At 39.5% G+C, this 20,686-nt stretch overlaps 1 protein-coding gene across 1 annotated transcript in view; it reads right to left on the bottom strand.

The window, feature by feature from the left end:
- Positions 1-20,686, bottom strand: part of LOC139728209 (leucine-rich repeat and WD repeat-containing protein 1-like) — a 30,242-nt gene that overhangs the window by 2,304 nt on the left and 7,252 nt on the right. The window contains exons 6-14 of the mRNA XM_071639169.1: positions 20,079-20,262; positions 18,654-18,841; positions 6,595-6,715; positions 5,753-5,859; positions 4,420-4,630; positions 4,001-4,070; positions 3,028-3,165; positions 2,211-2,344; positions 1,315-1,473 (exon numbers count right to left, since the gene is read on the bottom strand). Coding sequence (XP_071495270.1) covers positions 1,315-1,473; positions 2,211-2,344; positions 3,028-3,165; positions 4,001-4,070; positions 4,420-4,630; positions 5,753-5,859; positions 6,595-6,715; positions 18,654-18,841; positions 20,079-20,262 — 1,312 coding nt within the window. The remainder of the gene's footprint in view (positions 1-1,314; positions 1,474-2,210; positions 2,345-3,027; positions 3,166-4,000; positions 4,071-4,419; positions 4,631-5,752; positions 5,860-6,594; positions 6,716-18,653; positions 18,842-20,078; positions 20,263-20,686) is intronic.

Here is a 20,686-nt window from a genome sequence, read left to right as displayed (position 1 = left end):
AGAATTAGTGTCATACTCACTGAATTTTTATCATCAATTATAAAATGGGTTCAAGAATGTAGCCAATAGGAAGCGCTGAAATGAGTCACCTTTGCTTTCGTTACTCAGTCCCATTGCACTGCGTGTTAAATCCTATTGCCGATCGTCTGTGCGCGCAGCGGCTCCTTTGAATTGCATGCATACGCGCTGTCAATCCTGTAAACAACTTCTAGTCCGGCCTTTCTTCCCTTGTGCATAACATGCTGTGGTGTACGTATCATACGTACAGTGTACAGTAGACCAAGCGTTGTGGGACCGGACGCATACATGGAGTCACTTTGAAGGGCAAATCTAACGATTTAGCAGGTTAATTCTCACGCCGTTTTCAGAGTATGTTGTCTAGTAGGCCTATATGAGGAGTCTATATCAAGTCTTTAAGGTAAAGGGTGCATATTCTATGTAAAATAAGTAAGTTTTCATGCGGGAACTTAAGTGTCCGGAAACCCAACCCCCCATCATACTTATACTGTATGTGCGGGATTTCCGAGTGCGACGTACGTAAATGTTTGGGACGAACATCTTCGGACGTCTTGGCCCACAAAGGTACGTGAAAAACGCTGAAAAATGCTGTTAGTTTTCGAATTTTTGACCCATTTTATAAAACAAATGATGCACAGGATTATTTCGTGGCGTTAGTGGAGGCGTATAGCTCACTCTCGGGTATTTACAATGTAGTGCAACATTGCACTCGGCTTCGCCTCGTGCATGTTTCACAATTGTAAATACCCTCGAGTGCACTATACGCCTACACTAACGCACTCTATCCTGTGCATCATTTGTATACTTTATTGGGATCATTGTGGACAGTGAAGGACTGGTCAATTCAAATATTTATGTCTCAAAATGCTCGTACAGCCTTTTGCTTCTAAGCTAAGTGCAGGAATGCCAACCTTGGAAAAAGTGTAGCAGTATTATGAGGGCTGAAAATGGCCTATTTTATTTTTTCCTTCTTTTTTCATTTTTCATGAAACCAGCAGTATATTTTTTTCCTTATGGAGGGAGGGGGAACACTACAAAATTCTGCCCCCCCCCCCAATAAAAAAGGGGGGTGGGGAGAAGTTGGAAAATGTCAGCAAGTGTTATCTTCCAATTAATACAAATGAGAAATAGTCAGAATCATCATATGCTTCAAATCATTATCAATATAATATAAACATTATATGATTATTACGTGCTTGCAAATTACCACTGATGGAGTTATGTTCTAGCTCTTTCCTCATCTAGCACGTTGGCCTCATCTTCGCTATACATGAAGCCATGCTCCATTAAACTGACCTGGCCACGTCCCAATGTCCAGGTACACACTGTCCGAGTCACACCATTCCAGGGTGTAGAGGGGGTTGATGGTCACCTCCCTGCTCCCCTCACCCTGCTGCTTGCGGGACTGGGACAAGCTCCACACGTGGATGGACCCATCGCACGCCACCTTGCTCGCTGCACAAAAGGGGATGAAGGGGAGGACTTTTAAGCTTCAGAGACAGACGTCACATGGCCTCATATAAACATTAATCCTTTGCCTGTTTAGAGTGCTACTTGGCAAAGAAAACCCCATAGCCTTGTACACATTATTCAAAGTCCCTGGTACAGAAAAGGTTAAAATGCCATACAGAAGTTACAACACAAGTATCCAAGACAGATACTATCAAATATTGGTTTTGGTGTGTATGCTTTTAATATTGAAGAAACATGCATGTGTATTGCATGCATGACAACCATAGGGCAAGGCAAAAATAATGCCCCAATCAGGGAGGCCTTAGCACTGGTATTCTATTGGCAGGACATAAAGAATCCTGTAGACTTAGGAAACTTGGCAGCTCTGAAAGACTTCAGAATATTGTCAGAAACACACACTGAGCCACACACGGCATATTAGACCCTTCGTCACGTCACCTTATGCAGGGCTGCACACTATTTGATTTTTTTTTCTACTGGTCTGACCTGCCTGTCTGACCTGTAGGTACCTAGTTTTTCCATTCCCTTTACTGGTCCATTCCTGAAAAAGTTACTGGTCCGACAGTGATTTTTACTACTCGGGGACCGTCGGACCAATGCCAGTGTGCAGCGTTGCCTTATGCACACACATCAAACTGCCACATTCAAGCCTACATGTCACTTAAAAACATGACATCAGGTCAAAGAAAGATGGGGGTCCTCCTCATGGGGGTACTCACCAATGAGGTCGTCCTTGAGGAGGGCAAGTCCATCAATCATGTCACCCTCCTTCTCACCATCATCATCCATCTCTTCCTCCTCGTCGCCTAGCAACCTTGCCTTGCTCGGCAGTAAGAACTCCACATTTGGCTCCCTACAGAGAAGATTTCAAAGAACAAAAATGTGTGCATAGAGTATTGGACGTTGAGTGGCTGTTTTGTTTTGTTTTTCTAGATTTGCATGAGGGAATGTACTTTCCTTTCATGCAGGCTACACAGTGACACAGTACCCATGACACAATCTGAGCAGTATCATACAGAAAGTATATCTGTCATAAGAATGTGAAATTTATGACATTTCACTCACAAAGCAAATGCCACTGTCATGCAAGTCACACCACAAATGTTACTCTCTTGACTCACAAATATTCTCATGATCTCTACTGTCTTGACATTTTGTCTGAATCTGGTCAAATTGTTTACACATTTATTACTTGTGTATTTTTGCATTTAACACGAGAGATAATTTCTAAGCCACCTTTGAGTATACATGCAAGTACTAGTGTCACTGACAATACTTGTAATATCTGCATCTCATTCATACTTCACAGCTTCAGTCTGTGTCAACAAATAAGGGTTGCCAACATTTACAATTCAAAATGGGCAAGGTATGATGGATCGATCTGGGAGATGTCACGAGCATCTCAGTGGGTTCTCAAATCAGGAAGGCTTTTCTGTTCTTGTCACAAAGCGAAGGGCGATAATCAATTCATTCTAGGGAGCTTCCAAGGGCAGCAGGGAAGCTTGAAAGCTCTACGCTCACACACCACCATCTTACTTTGCTCTCTTCTCCCCCTTGGGCGTGTCCAGGCCCCACCCGTAGCAGCCGTTGTCACAGCCAGCCATGAGGAAGTTGGATTTGGGGCAGATGACCAGGCCCAGGACCCTGCCAGGGGCTTCCAGGACGAACAGCTTCCTGGGATTGGGAAAAAAAATCACAATTTACAAGTTCTGTATATCTACATGTATGTACTCACAGGATTTACTGTAAAACGAGGAATGTTCGCGTGCATTTTAATTTCGCGAATTTCGTGAATTTCGCGAGCGCCAAGATTTGCAAAATTAAAATGCACACGAAAATTCTTGTCTACACTATATGCATTGAATGCCAGTGGCATTTTGCAAAAATTTCATGCCGCAAAAAAAGCCATTGGCTCCAATTCATGAAAAATTCATGCCACGAATATATCATGTTTTACTGTATACAAGGATATTGAAAAGGGAAAATTTTCTTTCAATTGCAGATGGCATAGGGGAAAAAAAAAAACAATCTTGCCTCAATTCCTTAGTCAAATACAGCACAAGATTTCTCCATATTGATTTTTTTTTAATCATTCCAGGATTACAATCCAAAAAGAGAACCTATTTCTTTTTTTAATTATTATCACTCTCGATATATCGCCTACTATTGATGTCAGTATTTTTAGTGATCATAGTCTTCCAACAATTGCATTTTGTTTTCAAATTTGTGGATTTTCTACTAAATCCCAGATCATATGGGACATAAATATCTACAACACCAGAATTTGATGTCATCTGATAAAGATTCAAAAGAAACACAGATATATGATAAATCTTGATAATTTTTAAGTCAACCCATTATGCTCCATCAGGAAAACAAAATCCAGAAAATGGTAGAGGATACTCGTCCCTGTTGGTTAAGAGTGGTTTGTATGCGATGCAGCATTTCATTTTTGAAAGTATTACAGGCCGGAGAAAGAGAAGAAGATGGATTTCAGGGTGTGACTCACTTGTGTCTGCACTTGAGGTCTGGTCCGTATGGTATGCCAATGTCAAACACCATGATGTCTTCTGAACCACCTGAAACAAAGAAAATAAGTGAGAAATAAAGAAAAGCGATCAAGGTTTTTGCACGTAGATCAGAATGGGAGCCATACAATGCAAACAACCTCTTTACCAGGATCTGCTTTAGCTTAAGCATCACTATACCATACATAAGAATGAATAATCAGTCTAATATGTGTCACGTTTTGGCGGCGTATTTTCATTTCTTTTCCAGGCTGAAAATCAATGATAATTCTGCAAGAATGTATCAAAGTACTGTACAGGCAAGCTTTGTCAAATTTACCACAGTTGTATTTGTGGTCTTCTGACTGGTATGCAATGAACGAACATGATAGCAAGGCCTATATTCATATCAATCACTCACAGAACAACCAGTTGGGTCTGTTGGGATGAAAGAGCAGGCAGTTGATGGGGCGAGCACGTCGTTCGCACTTGATCTCGGCGTAGCAGAGCAGCTGGGTGGTGTGGAGAAGCTTGATGGAGCCTTTGATGCCAGCAGCGGCCAGGACGGTGGTCGGCTTACGCTTGTCTTCCATGATCACCATCAGCTTGGTCCATGCAATGCAGTAGAACTCCTGCCAAAAAGAGGGAAAAAATGTGGCACATTACATTGACGTTGACCGATGGTAAGGACAGTAGCATACTGCATGTGCTGACTAAATGAACTGATTGTGGCACTACTGAAAAAACATTTGAAGACCCCAAATATAGCTGGATGATTGATAAGCTTCTTGAAATGAAAAGTATTTCAAGCCCAGTGTAGTAGGCAGGCATCATCACCACAAAATAGCATTTGCCATAGAACACAGCACATAAGAGTGCTGCAAACTCTCTTGAGTGCTTGCCCTACACAAGTGAAACTCACTACTAGGCAAATTAAATGAATGGGCAGTGGCCAGAATTAAGTGTAGGACAGCCACTTATTCTGTCAAGTGGACAATTCTTTTTTTTTAATACCCTAAATCATATAACATGTCTAATGAAATGGAATGAATTCCCTTGTCACTATGAACCTTGTTCATTGAATTTGAAAAGAAAGACACTGCCCTCAGCACTTACATTGGGCACTGAAGTAATAGTTCTTCAGAAACACATGCATAAAAATTAATGGGGAATGCTTCAAACCTTTAAAACCATCACAGACTTGACTAGTTTATTTTTAGCTCCTTTCTTTGTTTTGTTTTGTTTTGTTTTTGTTTTTGTTTTTGTTTTTGTTTTTGTTTTGTTTGTTGTTGTTGTTGTTGTTGTTGTTGTTGTTTTTTTTTTTTGGGGGGGGGGGGGTGAATACCAGGAAGACCCTGCCTTTACTTGAGCAATATAAGCATAGCTATAATCTGCAATGGACATTTTCTTCATATTCTTGAATACCATGGTATAAAAAAAGTCTAAGGAACTTGTGTGCACTTCTCACGGAATCATTGGAAAACATATCTGCATTATTTATGAAAGACAGTTCAGAACAACCTTGAATCTTGCGGTTTTGGTTTGTTTACATGTCTCTGTTTTTATGTGTGAAGGGATAGATGAAATCGATACGACATCATCCACTTTTTACCCTTTCTTTTTTTGGCATGATACATACAACACTTCTCTGTGCTTCATGAAGACGGAAATATTGACTTTAAATCAGAGCCTCTTGAAAACTTGGCAAGAACAGAAAGTGAAACTAGAAAGTGAAGAAGGGTTGGTAGGCTCACATCCTTCTCTTTGGTGTGCTGGTATTTCTTGAGGACCTTTCCAGAGTTGCAGTCGATGACACACACTTGGTTGCTGCCACATGTTGCCACAGTCCACTTGCTAGCTCCTGCAACAGGCATCAAATTAAGTTGCCATCAATAGAACACAAGAGTGAAAGCACACTTTGGTCCTGATCCATCCATAACTGATATGGCCAAAGCAACAAATCAAGTTTTGACAGCAGCTAATAGAAGATAGTAAACCATTTGTTGTAACTAGAGTCATATCATCAAAATTTTACCAGTTGCTGCCAGTTCTCCTCTTTGCAAAATTTTGACAAATTCAACAGTCTGATAATATGAGTTATCACATCGGCATTTAACCAAAGGTTGGAATAAATCACATGGACAGTTCATAAAACCATGAATGATATATTGCTGACGGACAAATGTCCCCAATCATGGAAACTGAGCCTTTCTCACACAATGAGGATTTAACATCAAACTCACATTCTCTAAAAACTCAAAACATACATGAAACCTGTGTCATTATTCAAAACAAACAAACTTGACATCTGAAACAAGTCTGACCTTGAGTTCAACAAGTATTTTCTTGTCAACCTTCAGTTTTAAGAACTCTTTGACTATCGATACCGGAACAGAATATTTATTGGCAGCTGTAAGAAGAAACTGATAATTCACTTGTACAAGGAAATGAAGAATTTAGCGATGACAGTGATAATGTCTTGTCATAAATCACTTGCAAGCATGTTACTCACACATGAAGGGTTACACATGCCATATCATTGTGCAACAGAAACTGAACTATGATATCCTGGAATACACTCTTAATCACATCTCACCAGCAACATCTGGGTTGGGCTCAAAGGCACACTTCCATACGTTGGTCTTGGAGTCTGTTGGGTCATTGTCAACTGAGTGACAGCGCAGAAGATGCATGGGCTCATAGGCAATACCACATTCCTGAAACACAAGAGAAAAGCAGATCACATTTTAGATTCCGCAGTTCCATTTGCAAGCATTCATCTATGTCCATGTAAACATTTCTTGATTAAACAGCGTCGCAACTCCATCCTAACGTTGTTCCAAAACAGGGCACAAGTGAAGAAATATATAAGGTAAATTTACAGCATGTTATTGAAAAGGAATTCTTGTATTATATGACATACAGATAACACTATGCTGATGCTGTCAATTCTTTCTTTTTTTTTTGCTGGTACAATCTGACACTGATGAATGTCAACAAGGAGTTGCCATATTGAAGATAACAAATACTAATAGTGCAGTGTCGTAGACACAATATTATCACGCTTGTACATGCTGGTGATTCTTGCCAGAAACAACCTGAACAAAACTAACCAACAAACACAGTACCATCACTGGCTATTGGGCAGAAGCTCAGTGGTCTAGTGGATAAGACACCTGTCTAGCAATCAGGTTGTGGGTTCATACCTAAACAAGTATAAATGCCCATGATTATTGTCATGGCTACAACTACATAAATATTGAATAATCAGTGTGTATTTGTATCAACGAAGGGCAATTATTCAATCAGTGGCAACAACCAATGTAGTACATTTCTGATAAACAACAACATACATATATTTGACTAAAGAGGCAATATTAAGTTGACACAAATAGAATTGCCAAGCAATTCCATTATTTTTAGTCTAAGTGCAAGATTTGGTATACTGTAATATGGTTAGAGAGTACCACAGACGAAAGTTAAGATGGGATATAAACAATGCATTAATGAAAGATAGCTTCATAAAAATTACATACAGGGATATTTCATCCATACAAGAAAAAAAAATATATTGAAGCATATAAAGTCATACAATACAAAGAGAGAAAGAGAGAGGGGGAGCTACAGACTTGTTTGGTTTGGGTGCTGCTTTTAATGTTAAATGTCTACTTCAGCCTTAACTTGGGGGGGGGGGGGGGCCTTCAGTATGTCAAACAATAATCAATTTATGCACTGACATAGCAACGCACCCTACATATTGCACTACCACTGAATTATCATTTCTTCCTATTTTGGAAGAGTATACTCATTGGTAATGGTCGACTCTGGTCGAGATTCTTCGGCTGTGTGTGTACTCAAATAGAGATTAGCAATACAACTATACATGTTCTCTTAGGGAAGGGATATTTATTCTCACTAGCGTTCTACCGCGGGATCCCGCAAATTTGCGGTAGGACGATTTGCCGAACGCGTAATACGCGCTGAACGTTTTTTTCCTCGCGCAGCGGCAGAGGAAAAAAATCGTGCGGAGGAACGCGGTAGGACGCTGATCGTCCTGCCGCGGTAGGACGGGCATGATTCATTCTTCGTGTGCACGCAACTATACGGGTCGGGCAGATACTGAAGTGGTGCACGCACATCCTTTCCCCGTCGATCGGATCTCTGTGGCACAACCTTTCTAATGTTACATGCATGCACGATACACTCGTACACTGGCGCTGAAATACATGTATGTTGTAGTGTATCTGGGCGGCTCGTGTGTTTCACGCGGGGTTTAGTAACGGTGCGTTTCAATTTTTGAGTTCTCACGATCGTATTAATAATAATGATAAACATTATACACTTTCTTTCGATCTCAACATCAGCAAAACTGCGTTTGACTTGTTTGCACTTTACGAATTCTTTGAGCTCTGTCACAGCACGATCATGACAAAGTTTTGTCAAATTCTTTCGAAATCATGCTCAGCAAAACTGCGTGTGATTTGTCTACAAATATACAATCTAGCAAAATCTTTGGGCTCTCTCCAGCACGATCATGACATTTTTAATCTAACTTTATCTTTTTAAAGTTTTTGTTCGATGTTACTTTCAGGAAAATTGCGAGTAATTTTTTTTTCTTTGTGTTTGTACGATCATGACATGTGAAGTAAACTTCAATCTTTCACACACTTTCTCATACTAGTAGTAAAGTTGGGCAAGCGTTTTGGAACAAGGAAAAAAATGCTTGACCGAACCGAGCAAGCAAATTATTTTGAAGTCATCATTTTCCCCCACATTTTCCCTGAGCTCCAATATCAATAAACCCATAAAAATCGAGCATACGGAAGCCCTAAACTAACGACTGTCTAGCGCTGCTACGCAGTTTCAACAACTTTCTAACACTTACTTTTCGTTGAAACACGAACACTCGAGAGATCGCAATGATCGGAAGTACGAGAAGTTATACAATGTACTTGAACAATATTCCATTGCAATTTGTGTGTGAATAGTATTCCGTAGTGACATAGCCCAATATTTTGGCAGTAAAAGTAGCCACCAGCAGAGGAAACTGCCGTTTTCTGCTCGCCGTAAGCTGTTTGCAGGTGAGTATAGGTGTCCCCCCTCGTAAACAGCCATACAGTAACTGTTTGTGCACCACGTGTCTGTAGAGCACGCAGCGAATTCGGAGAAAAAAAAAACAGAACGCAGTCACGTAGACAAAGTTGTAAACACCAACTTGACCAAGAAGGAAAACATGAAGTATCCCACGATGGCAAGGTGCCAGACTTGGGGAAGGGTGGGGCGGTAGAATAGAGAGCATTCAACAAAGGAAACCGCGCGCACTGGTGCATTCCTGGAGGTTATAAACAGTCTGGAGCCTGGGGGACCCGGGATGGACAGGTAAGGAAAGCAAGTCGAAGACCAAGGATGTCAAACATTTAATACGATTCCTTATCACAGGCTATTTTTTCTTTTTCCTCTCATTTCTTATCTGTATGATCTTTCATTTATCGGTAAAAAGAAAAAACAGTAATTGATGTCAGGATTCAAATAACTTGTTTTTTTGTGTGCCTTATTTTCTTTTCTACTAAATTATATCTTACCTGAATTATCACCACTGGTCGGGGAAAAAACAACAGTAACTGTTCGTCTCTCACAGTTCACAATCCGAAGTTTTTTGTTTTGTTTTTGTTTTGTTTTTTATAAAGAAAAAAAAAAATGGAAGAGAGAAAAAAAAGTTTCGGTTTTCCGAAGGTTCGCTTTACCAAATATGAAAAAAGAAGAAGAAAAGTTAAGTAATTTTGAAGGTTTGTTGATTCGAAAGCGAAACACAATGTGTAATTCTGAAGATTCCGCAATCCCGAAACTAATAGGCCATAAGTTTCGTACCACGCAGACCTATCCATGAGAGTTCGTTCTAAGATTAACAAACTTTTTCTCAGATTTACAAACCCTGGGGATAACGCCACATTAATATTCGTATTAACGAATCCTTATATTTTCTTTAACAAACATTGGAGATTTTGCGTGTTTCAGATTCGAAATAACGGGGTCATCCTACGAGACCGACACCCACGACTCATACAGCCCACGAGTTCGACATTGAAAACAGGTCCATGAGTCATACAGGTCACGAGTCATAGAGCCCACGAGTTCGACGCTATAGGCAAATGAAGTTCATGAGTTCGACACTCGGTAAAAACGGCTCACGAGTTCGACATAAATAAAAACAGCCCACAAGTTCGATGGATATACAACACGGGATTTAATGTGTCGGTCTCATAGGCCTTTTTTGCCCAGTTAACTGGGTTATTCAAATACCGGTTATTGATTGGCTAAACACAGTCACGTGATGGAGGCACATTGGTTATGTTCGCCCATGGGCAGAACATTTTTGTAATGCTCTCGAGCTCCCATGGGAAAACATTTTCACGTAAGAACGAACGATCATATTTTTCACGCAATCGATAGGATAAATTTGCCTATTCCGTACAATGTGAAAATTAAAGCAGATGATCATGACCGATAATCGTAATGCGTACGAAAGTGTGATAATTTGACTAACCCATATAGGCCTAATCTAAAAGATGATGACTTTTGTTGCCGGGAACATGTACCAAACACTCCACCATCAGGGTTTGAAACACTATTTCGGGAGGCTATAGGTTCCTCGACTTCGTCTCGGGACTTATAACCTCCCTCAATAGCATTTCAAACCCTTCGGATGGAACATTCGGTATTTTCCCTCCCCCGCCAGTGGACATCATCTATGTCGAACTCAGGGCTGTGTGACTCGTGAGGTGTATGACTCCTGGACTGTAAACTAAGTTTTATGTAAATATGACTCTTGGGTGTCGGTATCGTGACGTACATACGCCCGAAATAACGAAACAGCAGAATTTCCTTTCAACGGAATAATGCATACCGTGCCTGAAAGAAATCAACCATTCTAAACCAAAAGATATGTGTACTTATTTGTTACGATTATATCTCCACGTTTTCCTATACCTCCTTGTAAGGTATCACTCACTGCTATATGAATACTCCTCGATAAAAAGTAAATTATGTTGAACCATGTAGTTAACTTATCTTGCCTTAAAGATTTTGTCTTTTCTTGATTATCCCTAATAACCAGAAGGTTCGATAATAAAAAAGAAATAAATATCTAAAAAAATGAGAGGAAGAAAGGATCGAAGGTTCGTTCATTTGATAACGAAAATTGATTCGGTATACTGCAAGTTCGTTTATCAGAAAAAGTTTCGTACGACGTGATTCATTCTCTGATCAACGAATCTTATTTCATTTCCAGAGAAACGAAACTTCGGAATAATGCCACAAGTCGGATAAACGAACCTTGTTGATTATTTTCGGATTGACAAACTTCTATAGTCGGCAGTGGGAATCTGCGTGTATCGGATTTGCAATAACGAACCATCGGCATAACGAACCTCCTCCTTCTTCTTTTTTTTTTCTTTTTTTTTTTTTTTTTTGGTCGGAAAATGAACACCACGCCTAGAAATCATCGATAGTGTCGAAATAATTGGTGAAACAGATTTCTTACTCTCTAAAAAAAATCGAGTGAAAATTTTCACTCTAAAAAGAGTGAATACAAAAAAGAGTGAATTTCGAGTGAAATTGTAGTGAATTTTGAGTGAAAATGCTCATTTTCACTCATTTTGGAGTGACGTCAGGGATCACTCGAAGATTTTGGAGTGATCCCTGACGTCACTCCAAAATGAGTGAAAATGAGCATTTTCACTCAAAATTCACTACAATTTCACTCGAAATTCACTCTTTTTTGTATTCACTCTTTTTAGAGTGAAAATTTTCACTCGATTTTTTTTAGAGAGTATACTTAAAAGATTATTCTTTTCTGAACTTTCTCCCAATGCCCGAATAAAAAGAGTGCATGGTTTTAGAGCGTGTTGCTCTGAAAGTGCTTTATTCCAAAGGTTCGTGAATCCGAAAATGATGAATGATAATGGCCTATTAAATTCTCCGAAGGTTTGCCAATCCGAAATGAAGGTTCGATTTTCTGATGGTTCGTTAGTTCATAATATATATTATATGATATATATATATATTATATATATATATATATATTATATAATATATATTATATATAAAAGGGTACTGTTCGTTATTCCGAAGGTTCGTTAATCCGAACATTTGTGGCGTTATTTCGAAGGTTCGATAATCCAAAAATGAAATAGGGTTCGTTTTTCCGAAGGTCCGTTGATCCGAAAATGAAATAGGGTCCGTAACGAACCTTCGGAATAACGAGCTTTTATTTCATTTTCGGATTAACGAACCTTCGGAATAACGAACCTTATTTCATTTTCGGATTAATGAACCTTCGGAAGAACGAACCTTTGGAATAGCGAATCTTCGGAACAACGAATCTTCGGACTAAAGAACCTTCGGAATAACGAATTGTAACCATATATGTTGAAAAATTGGTGTTATGTTGAGGCGCATGTAAACACATAATTACAAACACAAGAACACACGATTCACAAACAGGAATACAATCGTAATCTCTATTTGTGGAATTGATGAATTTTATATCTACTCCTGACATTATTGTGATGAAAGAAAAAATATCTGCTTCTTTGAATCTCTCTAAAAAAATCGAGTGAAAATATTCACACTTAAAGGAGTGATTACAAAAAAAAAGTGAATTTAGAGTGAATTTCGAATGAATTTTGAGTGAAAATGTTCATTTTCACTCGTTTTAGAGTGACCTCAGCAGGGATCACTCCAAATTCTTCGAGTGATCCCTGAGGTCACTCCAAACTGAGTGAAAATGAACATTTTCACTCAAAATTCACTCCAATTTCACACTAAATTCACTCTTTTTTGTATTCACTCCTTTACTAGAGTGAATATTTTCACTCGATTTTTTTTAGAGAGTACTTGTGTGCGGAGATGGGCTATGATGATAGGTGAGTGGTCGAGTCGCGACTTGATAATGTTTTCATCAGCGTATACTCCATTACAAACAGTTAGGAAAATGGAGATATCAAGAAATGAAAATTAAATGAAAACACGCACCTATACAGAATCACGCACATACCCGTTTAAAGCTGACAGAAGGTTCGTTAATCCGAAACACACAAATTCCCTATAAAACCTAGAGAATCCGAAAATGAAAAAGGGTTCGTTAATCCGAACATTTGTGGCGGTATTACGAAGGTTCGTTATTCCGAAGGTTCGTTAATCCGGAAATGAAATAGGGTTCGTTGTTCTGAATGTCCGTTTATCCGAAAATGAAATTCCTTCGGGATAACGAGCTTTGTTTTATTTTCTGATTAACGAACCTTATTTCATTTTCGGATTAATGAACCTTCGGAATAACAAACCTTATCACTTTTTTCGGATTATCGAACCTTCGGAATAACGAACCTTCGGAATAACGGACCTTCGGAATAACGAACTACAATCGGCAGGCATAAATTCACACACGAATACACGATATACACCAAGAGACGAACTGGAATATAATCGTAATCTGAATATGTGGAATTGATTTTATCATTATCATTTTCATATTTTCCTCTTCCTCTCCCTTCTTACGAAACTGTGATGATGAAGAAAAAAATAATTTCTGCTTCTTGTATATAGGTTACTTCATTATTCCACACTTGTGTGCGAAGGTAAGGTGAGGGGTACCGAGTGGTCAAGTGTCGGGGTCATCCAACGAGACATTGGACATTGGAGTATAGTGCATACAGATGAGGCTTATAAATATGTCTTACGGTATTTTTTGAAAAAGTGGACCTTCCAGACTTTTATTTTATATTTATTTATTTATTTATTTATTTATTTACAATGTATTTTTTTGGGGTGGCGTATAATGTATACGCACCCTACTTCCACCCCGCTACGGGCATGCTGATCCTGATCATCCTCTTTGAAATAATGGGCTGCTTGTTCCCATTGTCATATCAGCCCCTTCTCATCATAACGATGACCCCCCCCCCCCGTCTTCGCCGCAGGTTACTCACTGCTGTATAAGTTTATTTTAATTCGATTAAAGGAGTGGTAATATGTAATATTGGGTGATTTTTTTTCATAGCAAGATACTCACAAACAACCTTTATGAAATGTTGAAGAACATACAATTCTAAGAGGAATTGAACATTCATTTGAGGAAAATCTGTTTTGAAATGGCTGATATAAAAACAGTGTAAAAAAAAACGATCGTCAAAGTGGGTCTAACTTTTATTGAATTGCTTTATTCCACCTCCCTGATATCTCAGCCATTTAAAAAACAATTTTCATCAATAAACTTTGAATTCCTCATAGAATTATGTGTTCTCTATTATTTCATTAGAGATGTCTCATCTAAAAGAAAAAAACATCTAGTCCCATCTCAAACGAAACTGTACCATCCCTTTATCGAACCTTTCCCTGTGGAATAATGAACTGTCGGAAAACTCCACAAAGAGTCCGGATAGAATTCCGCAAAATACTAGTACGTGGTGGCCATATTTTACTCTTTCTTTACAGACCGATCTGCAATTCCAAACGGTAAAAACAAATGCCAGTCCCTTCCAGTCAAAATGGGATGATGTTCGTTATTCCGAAGGTTCGTAATTCAAAACAAATTTTCATCAAATACAACTTTGAATTCCTCACAGAATTATGTGCTCGTAAGCAGAAATTAGTAGGGACGTACTCAGCAGCTCCAAAATTCGTATTTTGCCCTACGAATAAAGATTCCTATGTTCAGCGTTCATTGATTGCTTTATGTTATACCAAGGACGCAATATCTGATCTCCAAAAGCTTCGGAAGGGGGGGGGGGGGGGGGTGCGGAAAATCCAACTGCCTTTCAGGGGAGGGGGATACTTTGATCTTCTCAAGCGAGCTTTTGTGAGGGCGAATGCAAAACTTTGTTGGGTATTTTTAATTATCGTTTATATACTATAAAACATAGACATGCGTGTCAAGCTTTAACTTTAAACATCACCATTTCCGAAGTATATTATTCCAGTTTCTTTTCCCCTAACTGTAATCTGAAAGTCTGCCACATTCATGATCGCTAAACGCCACGCTTTGCGTGGATGTGCCGAAGTACGAAACGGTTACAGCTCGTTATTCCGAAGGTTCGTTATTCCGTAGGCTCTTTAGTCCGAAGATTCGTTATTCCGAAGGTTCGTTGCTCCGAATTTCATTTTCGGATTAACGAATCTTCGGAATAACGCCACAATTAATGTTCGGATTAACGAGCCTCTAGGTATAGGGAATTTGCGTGTTTCGGATTAACGAACCTTCGGAATAACGAACAGCACCCGTACGAAACACGTGGTTTCACTCAATTCAAAGGAATGAGGTTATTGCAAGTTCGATGGATCGAATGCCCCTCATGACTTAGTTGAAAAAATCAAGAAGTCTTTTACGAGCAAAGAAATAAAAATGAGAATGAAGAAAAGAAAAACCCCGAACGAAAGTTGCTAGCCAAAATATCTACGTAAAATTTAGTGGAAATTTACAGTATATATATGATTATATATATATATATATTTTTTTTTTCACAGGTGAAGTTCCTTCGAACTTTGAATAGGGATACGCAGTTTTGATGGGCATGAAATTGTCATGATTTTGCTGTCTAATCGGGTACATGTAGCTCTAGCATGCGGCTGCATAACATTCTCGTAGTGAATTTGTCTCGGCATACGAGACCCTTCATACTAGTAATATTTCTGTAATTCCATTTTTGATTGAGTGATTAATCAATCCCTTTTATAGTTCAGTGAGCATTAAAAATACTGGTATTCAAGTATACATAATCGACTGTTCGATGTTGTCTAGTATGGGCCAAAAGAAAGGCTATACACAATCATGATGTGTTGCTTAGAATCATGATGGGTTGTTCGATCGATATTTCCAGGCTATGTAATACGCTGTTTATTACCAGAAGTGCGCGCATTCTTTCGTCTAGCACCTGGAGTCTGGCAACTGTTTTTGTGGAAATGCCCACAAGTGTGTGTGTGTGTGTGTGTGTGTGTGTTTGGGGGAGGGGGGGGGGGGGTCAAGTTTCTTCTATCCGAAGAGACTGCATACGCACAATCCGCTCTTCGCTTTTATTTTACTGTCGTCAATGTTTTTTCCCCCCTTATTCTTTGCTGGTAATAGCATTCGTAATTTAACCGAAAATAAAAAAGGTCAAACGGTTGGTTATTCGGCAATTCCATCCAAGTTGTAAGTTAGTTTATCATAAAGAGCAATACACATGTACTAGTATTTGACAATCAATACAACAGTGAAAGAATGATCCACTTTGATCCTAATGGCGATGTAGAAGAGAGGGAAACATGGCAGATGGAAGGATTTTTTTTTTATCATTGAATTTTAAGAAAATTACAGATCACCAGTATATTTCATTTCGTCGAAACTATATCGTGTTTTTGTGTTTATGTCAGTGCGTGTATGTGGGCATATGTTTACTTGCGTGTTTTAATTCAACTCTCATCGTGTAATATCCCATAATTATAATGACAGCAATCTGCGCATCCCGAGAAAAAACTGCAAGATGTAGCATCTCCTGCTCAAAGTCTTGTACTACGCCTCCCCCTCCACCACCCCCACCCCTCAAAAACCAACCTAACATAGTGTGTTTGAAAACACCGCTGTGCTTCTAAAAAATAAAAATAAAATAAAATATAAAATAGAGAAGAAAACAACTGTGCATTTCGCGTCGTAACGTGTTGATTGCACGTCGGTCTCCCACCACTCAAAGAACATCTTACATGACACCGTGGGAGCTGAACATGAAAGTTGCGTTCTTCCCAGGCACGCACATGTTGAATGACAGCACGTGGTTATTGCGCACCTCGCATTGGACACATACTGAGTAGACTTCTTCTGCAATAGAGTGTTCACAGATTCTTGCAGACTGACTTGATTACAGTTGTTCTCAATCATTCAACTAGTGTACGCGTTTCTCTTCATATTGTTATATTATGCTGTTAATAGCCTGCAGGGAAAACAACAGCGTGTTTGAAATGGAATTGTTGGGAATATATCACAGGTTACTACTGATTTGAGAAGAATTTGCTTTCCTGTCTTCCAAAGTGGTATGTACAGGCAATCTCCCCTAAAAGCCTAACCAATTTAACGTAAAATCCAGCGGTTTTCTTGGGATTGCAACGGTATTTTAGCACCAGCCGATACTCCTGTACTGTAATGATAGGGAGATCAGGAACGAAATAGCACATCGTTTATACAACCTTGGGCGTCCTTACACACGGAATGAGTTGCCCGTCGAGGCGTGGTAAATATTCTGTAGGTGTATGTACCATTATATACCAGATTAAGAACTAATTTCCGTAAAACAGTATCCCGACAGTGAAAAGAACTGCCGTGTCGGTAAAATAATGTCAATGTGACGATCAAGCTGTAATAACAATGTACAAAATACAATCTACAAACTAAAAGAAAGACATGATATTACATTCGTTCATCAGAAGTGAAATTCATCCACCAAAATTTACGTCTAAAGGCGAGTCTAAGCAAGATGTGTGACCGTGGCACATGCCGTATGTAAATAATCATAACAGTTGTCAAAATGCAGCTTCACGATGTCCTTTTTGTGACTTGTGTTTTGTTTTGTTGGGTTTTTTTTTCTTAACAAAGGAGCCTCGATATTTGAAGCTCACTTTTCCCATTGGCATTTTAACATGTCAAACGTTGCACTCTCGCAATTCAATTGCCTGACAAAGAATGCTATGAGTCACGTGTAGATTTTTTTTTTTCAGTGATTTCGTTCATTTATATGAACACAAGACTCGCGAATTGTCATGTCACATTATATAGCTCATTTCACAGTCGTTAAATCAGGATTCAGGTACTACTAGTAGACCTACTTAATCATAATCACTTCATCCTTGGATGTATAAATTTGGGCCTACACTTTATTTTTTGAGTGATCCCGATAGAATAGTGTCTCAGCTTGAAGGTTGCTCGACGATATTTTTCCACCTCATTTGTGATTAAGGCATCCATACGGCCACAAACGATTTCAAGCCGTGTAATTCTAGTCTTTACGTTATAAAAATCGCCATACGCATCGTAGTACACCCAGCTTCTGGCTCTCATTGGTTGCGTTGCTGCTCGAATTCTCACTTCTGTTGATTGGGATCACATGGCGTACAACCAAACCGGGCTCCCACACACACGCACAAAGCATGAGACGTGACGGAAATGTGGCGGTAGGACGATTTCTCACTTACAGAAAAAAATCACCAGCGCGCACATCATGTCAGATGCGCCTATATACGCGTAAAATCGTCCTCGAGCGTTCCATGCGTCCTCCTGTGGTAGAACGCTAGTGAGAATAAATATCCCTTCCCTTACAGGGATTCTCAAATGTATCCAAGCCGGGTCGACCTTCCCATTCTGTGATATCCCCGCCTAGCGCTATTGCAGAGCACTGTTTCATGAAAGTTGTCTGCCCTGACAAGTTGTCCGTCTCTGACAACTTCAGTAAAATCCTTCGTTTTGATTGGCTGAGAAGCTCTGGTGTCTGACTGCTACCATGGTGATTGTCAGTAACTGACAACTTGTCAGGGCTGACAACTTTCATGAAACGGTGCCCGGGTCGCAAAGGAAGGCTTGTACATGTAGGAGATAGAACGAGTAGCAGTATGTATTCATCACGAAAGACTACCCACCTGGTTGGTCTCCTGGCCCTCATCCATGGGTTCCTCCTCCTTCACGACCACCTCCAAAATCTGCATGCCACTCTTCTGCGCCTCGATCATCTTGCGCTTGGCAGTCGTCTTGGGCACCTTGGTCTTCTGACCGGCATTGGGGACGGACTTGTTCTTCTTGCTGGCGGGTTCCTGTGTGTTGTTCTGAGCTGGAGTGTTGGAGGTGAGGAAGAGAGATGAAAGACAGAGACAGGGAAACACAGAGTGAGAGGGGATATTACAATTTGAAATGGGAGAAGTAATGATGCTGCTGGAAAAATTCCTCCCTGCAACCGTGACTAGCATGGAATGGTCTGGTTTGAAGAGAAACGGGTGAACCCACTGCTCACAATGCACTGAAACCCGAGACTTCTAGGTTGATTCATAGTAGTGCACCGACGCATACCGTATTCGCCAGTGATAAGGCCGCAAGGCCGGATAAGCCACATCCTGACTTTGGTGATGAAAAACAGAAGAAAAAAAATCGTAGGGATTTTAATTGTTTTGATCAAAATTCATGAATTTCCTACCTTATAATATTTTTGACAAGAAATTTTGTTTTTTCTACATACTTCCACTCGCTTGCAAACAATAATTTATATTTCTTTCATCTTAAGTTTTTTTCCACTTGATGCAAACTGTCTGTAAGGATTTTGAATGATAATTCTGTGTGTAAGGACCCTAATGTGAAGAATGTGTGTACACTCACACACACTATTCAATAGCCGAGTACCGGGGTGTCTTCATTCAAACACACTGTACTATTTAATAGCCGAGTATTGCATGAGATATATTGTGTGATATGTGCAGGATTGCAAATGCTGTCATTGCTATGCACACCAATTTGCAATCGCGCTGTGCTTTTCTTTTTAGACATTTTTTTTTTAAATGTCCTCAGAATAGGCACCAGTGAGAGTGATAAGTAGGTAATGAAAAAAAAAAAAAAGAGTTGTCACTTGATCGCAAAACATAGCATTGCCTGTACGATTGAATAATCAAGTGGTTGATATCGCATTGCTCACAACTGCTTTGCATAGTCCCATACATGATGTTTATGTGTGTTGGTCAGGCATACAATTTTCTGAGTTGGAAAGACAACAATTTGCTTGTGCTGGCAAATACGGCAGGCCAACCATTTAGTTTCAAAATGGTTGTGTCTGCATTATCTCCTGTTCCCCTTCACAAAAACGATTGTCAGAGGAGAGCTGTGCGCATAATCTCTCCTTCCAAGTGATGCGCATTTCATGATTTATTTCAGAGTCACTCTCGAATCCATCCTGCAATCACTATAAGGATTATCTATCTACAAAATAATTAATCATTAAGTATGACATAGGTAGGGCATTTCAATTATTGTAAAACAAAAAACAGAAAATGACAACAACAAAAAAATAATAAAATACTGACCCAGCTGCCTCTTCTCCACAGCTTTGGAGAGCTGGGCTGCTGTTGCTGTGCCATTGTTCATGGATCTGCCCGAGCTTTCGTTTCTCACAACAATCTGGACTTTGGAAATCGGTGCGCTGGTGTCTGTGAGTTTCCGTAAGTGTGCCGTCATTTGCATGACACACTTCTCTGCCAAAACTGTGAGCTGCAGGATTGATAGAGGGCAGCACATTGGGAGAAATGACACATGGTACTTAACCAACTGTGATCTGATCAAATTTGCAGAAGAGAACACATACACTTATTCAAAGACTCTCAGAGGTGAGAGCTTCATCGAGGCGAATTCACAGTGTTATTCATTTCAAACCTTATCAGCTTACAATGCACACTTATGAGAAAATTTGGCGAAACATCCAAATTTGTTACGTGTATAAGTACCTGTAACCTAGTTAGGTGGACAAGAAACTTCACTGAAATAAGTCAAAATTCAATGTGTAAGCTGATTTGTCCTGCCAGGTTGATTACTAAAGTCAACTCAAGACAGTTGTTTCCTTCTGAATTGTCACCAAATTCATCTGGTAAAGTGGCTTTTAATCACAAGATAAAAACCTTCCCTCTACGGAGCTGCA

This window comes from Diadema antillarum, unplaced genomic scaffold (genome assembly GCF_040938485.1).
Source record: "Diadema antillarum isolate AM-2024a unplaced genomic scaffold, OU_Dant_1.0 seq00000169_RagTag, whole genome shotgun sequence".
NCBI classification, from domain to species: Eukaryota; Metazoa; Echinodermata; class Echinoidea; order Diadematoida; family Diadematidae; genus Diadema; species Diadema antillarum.
Note: the sequence above shows the minus strand (reverse complement) of the source record. Positions and strands in the feature narration are given on the sequence as shown.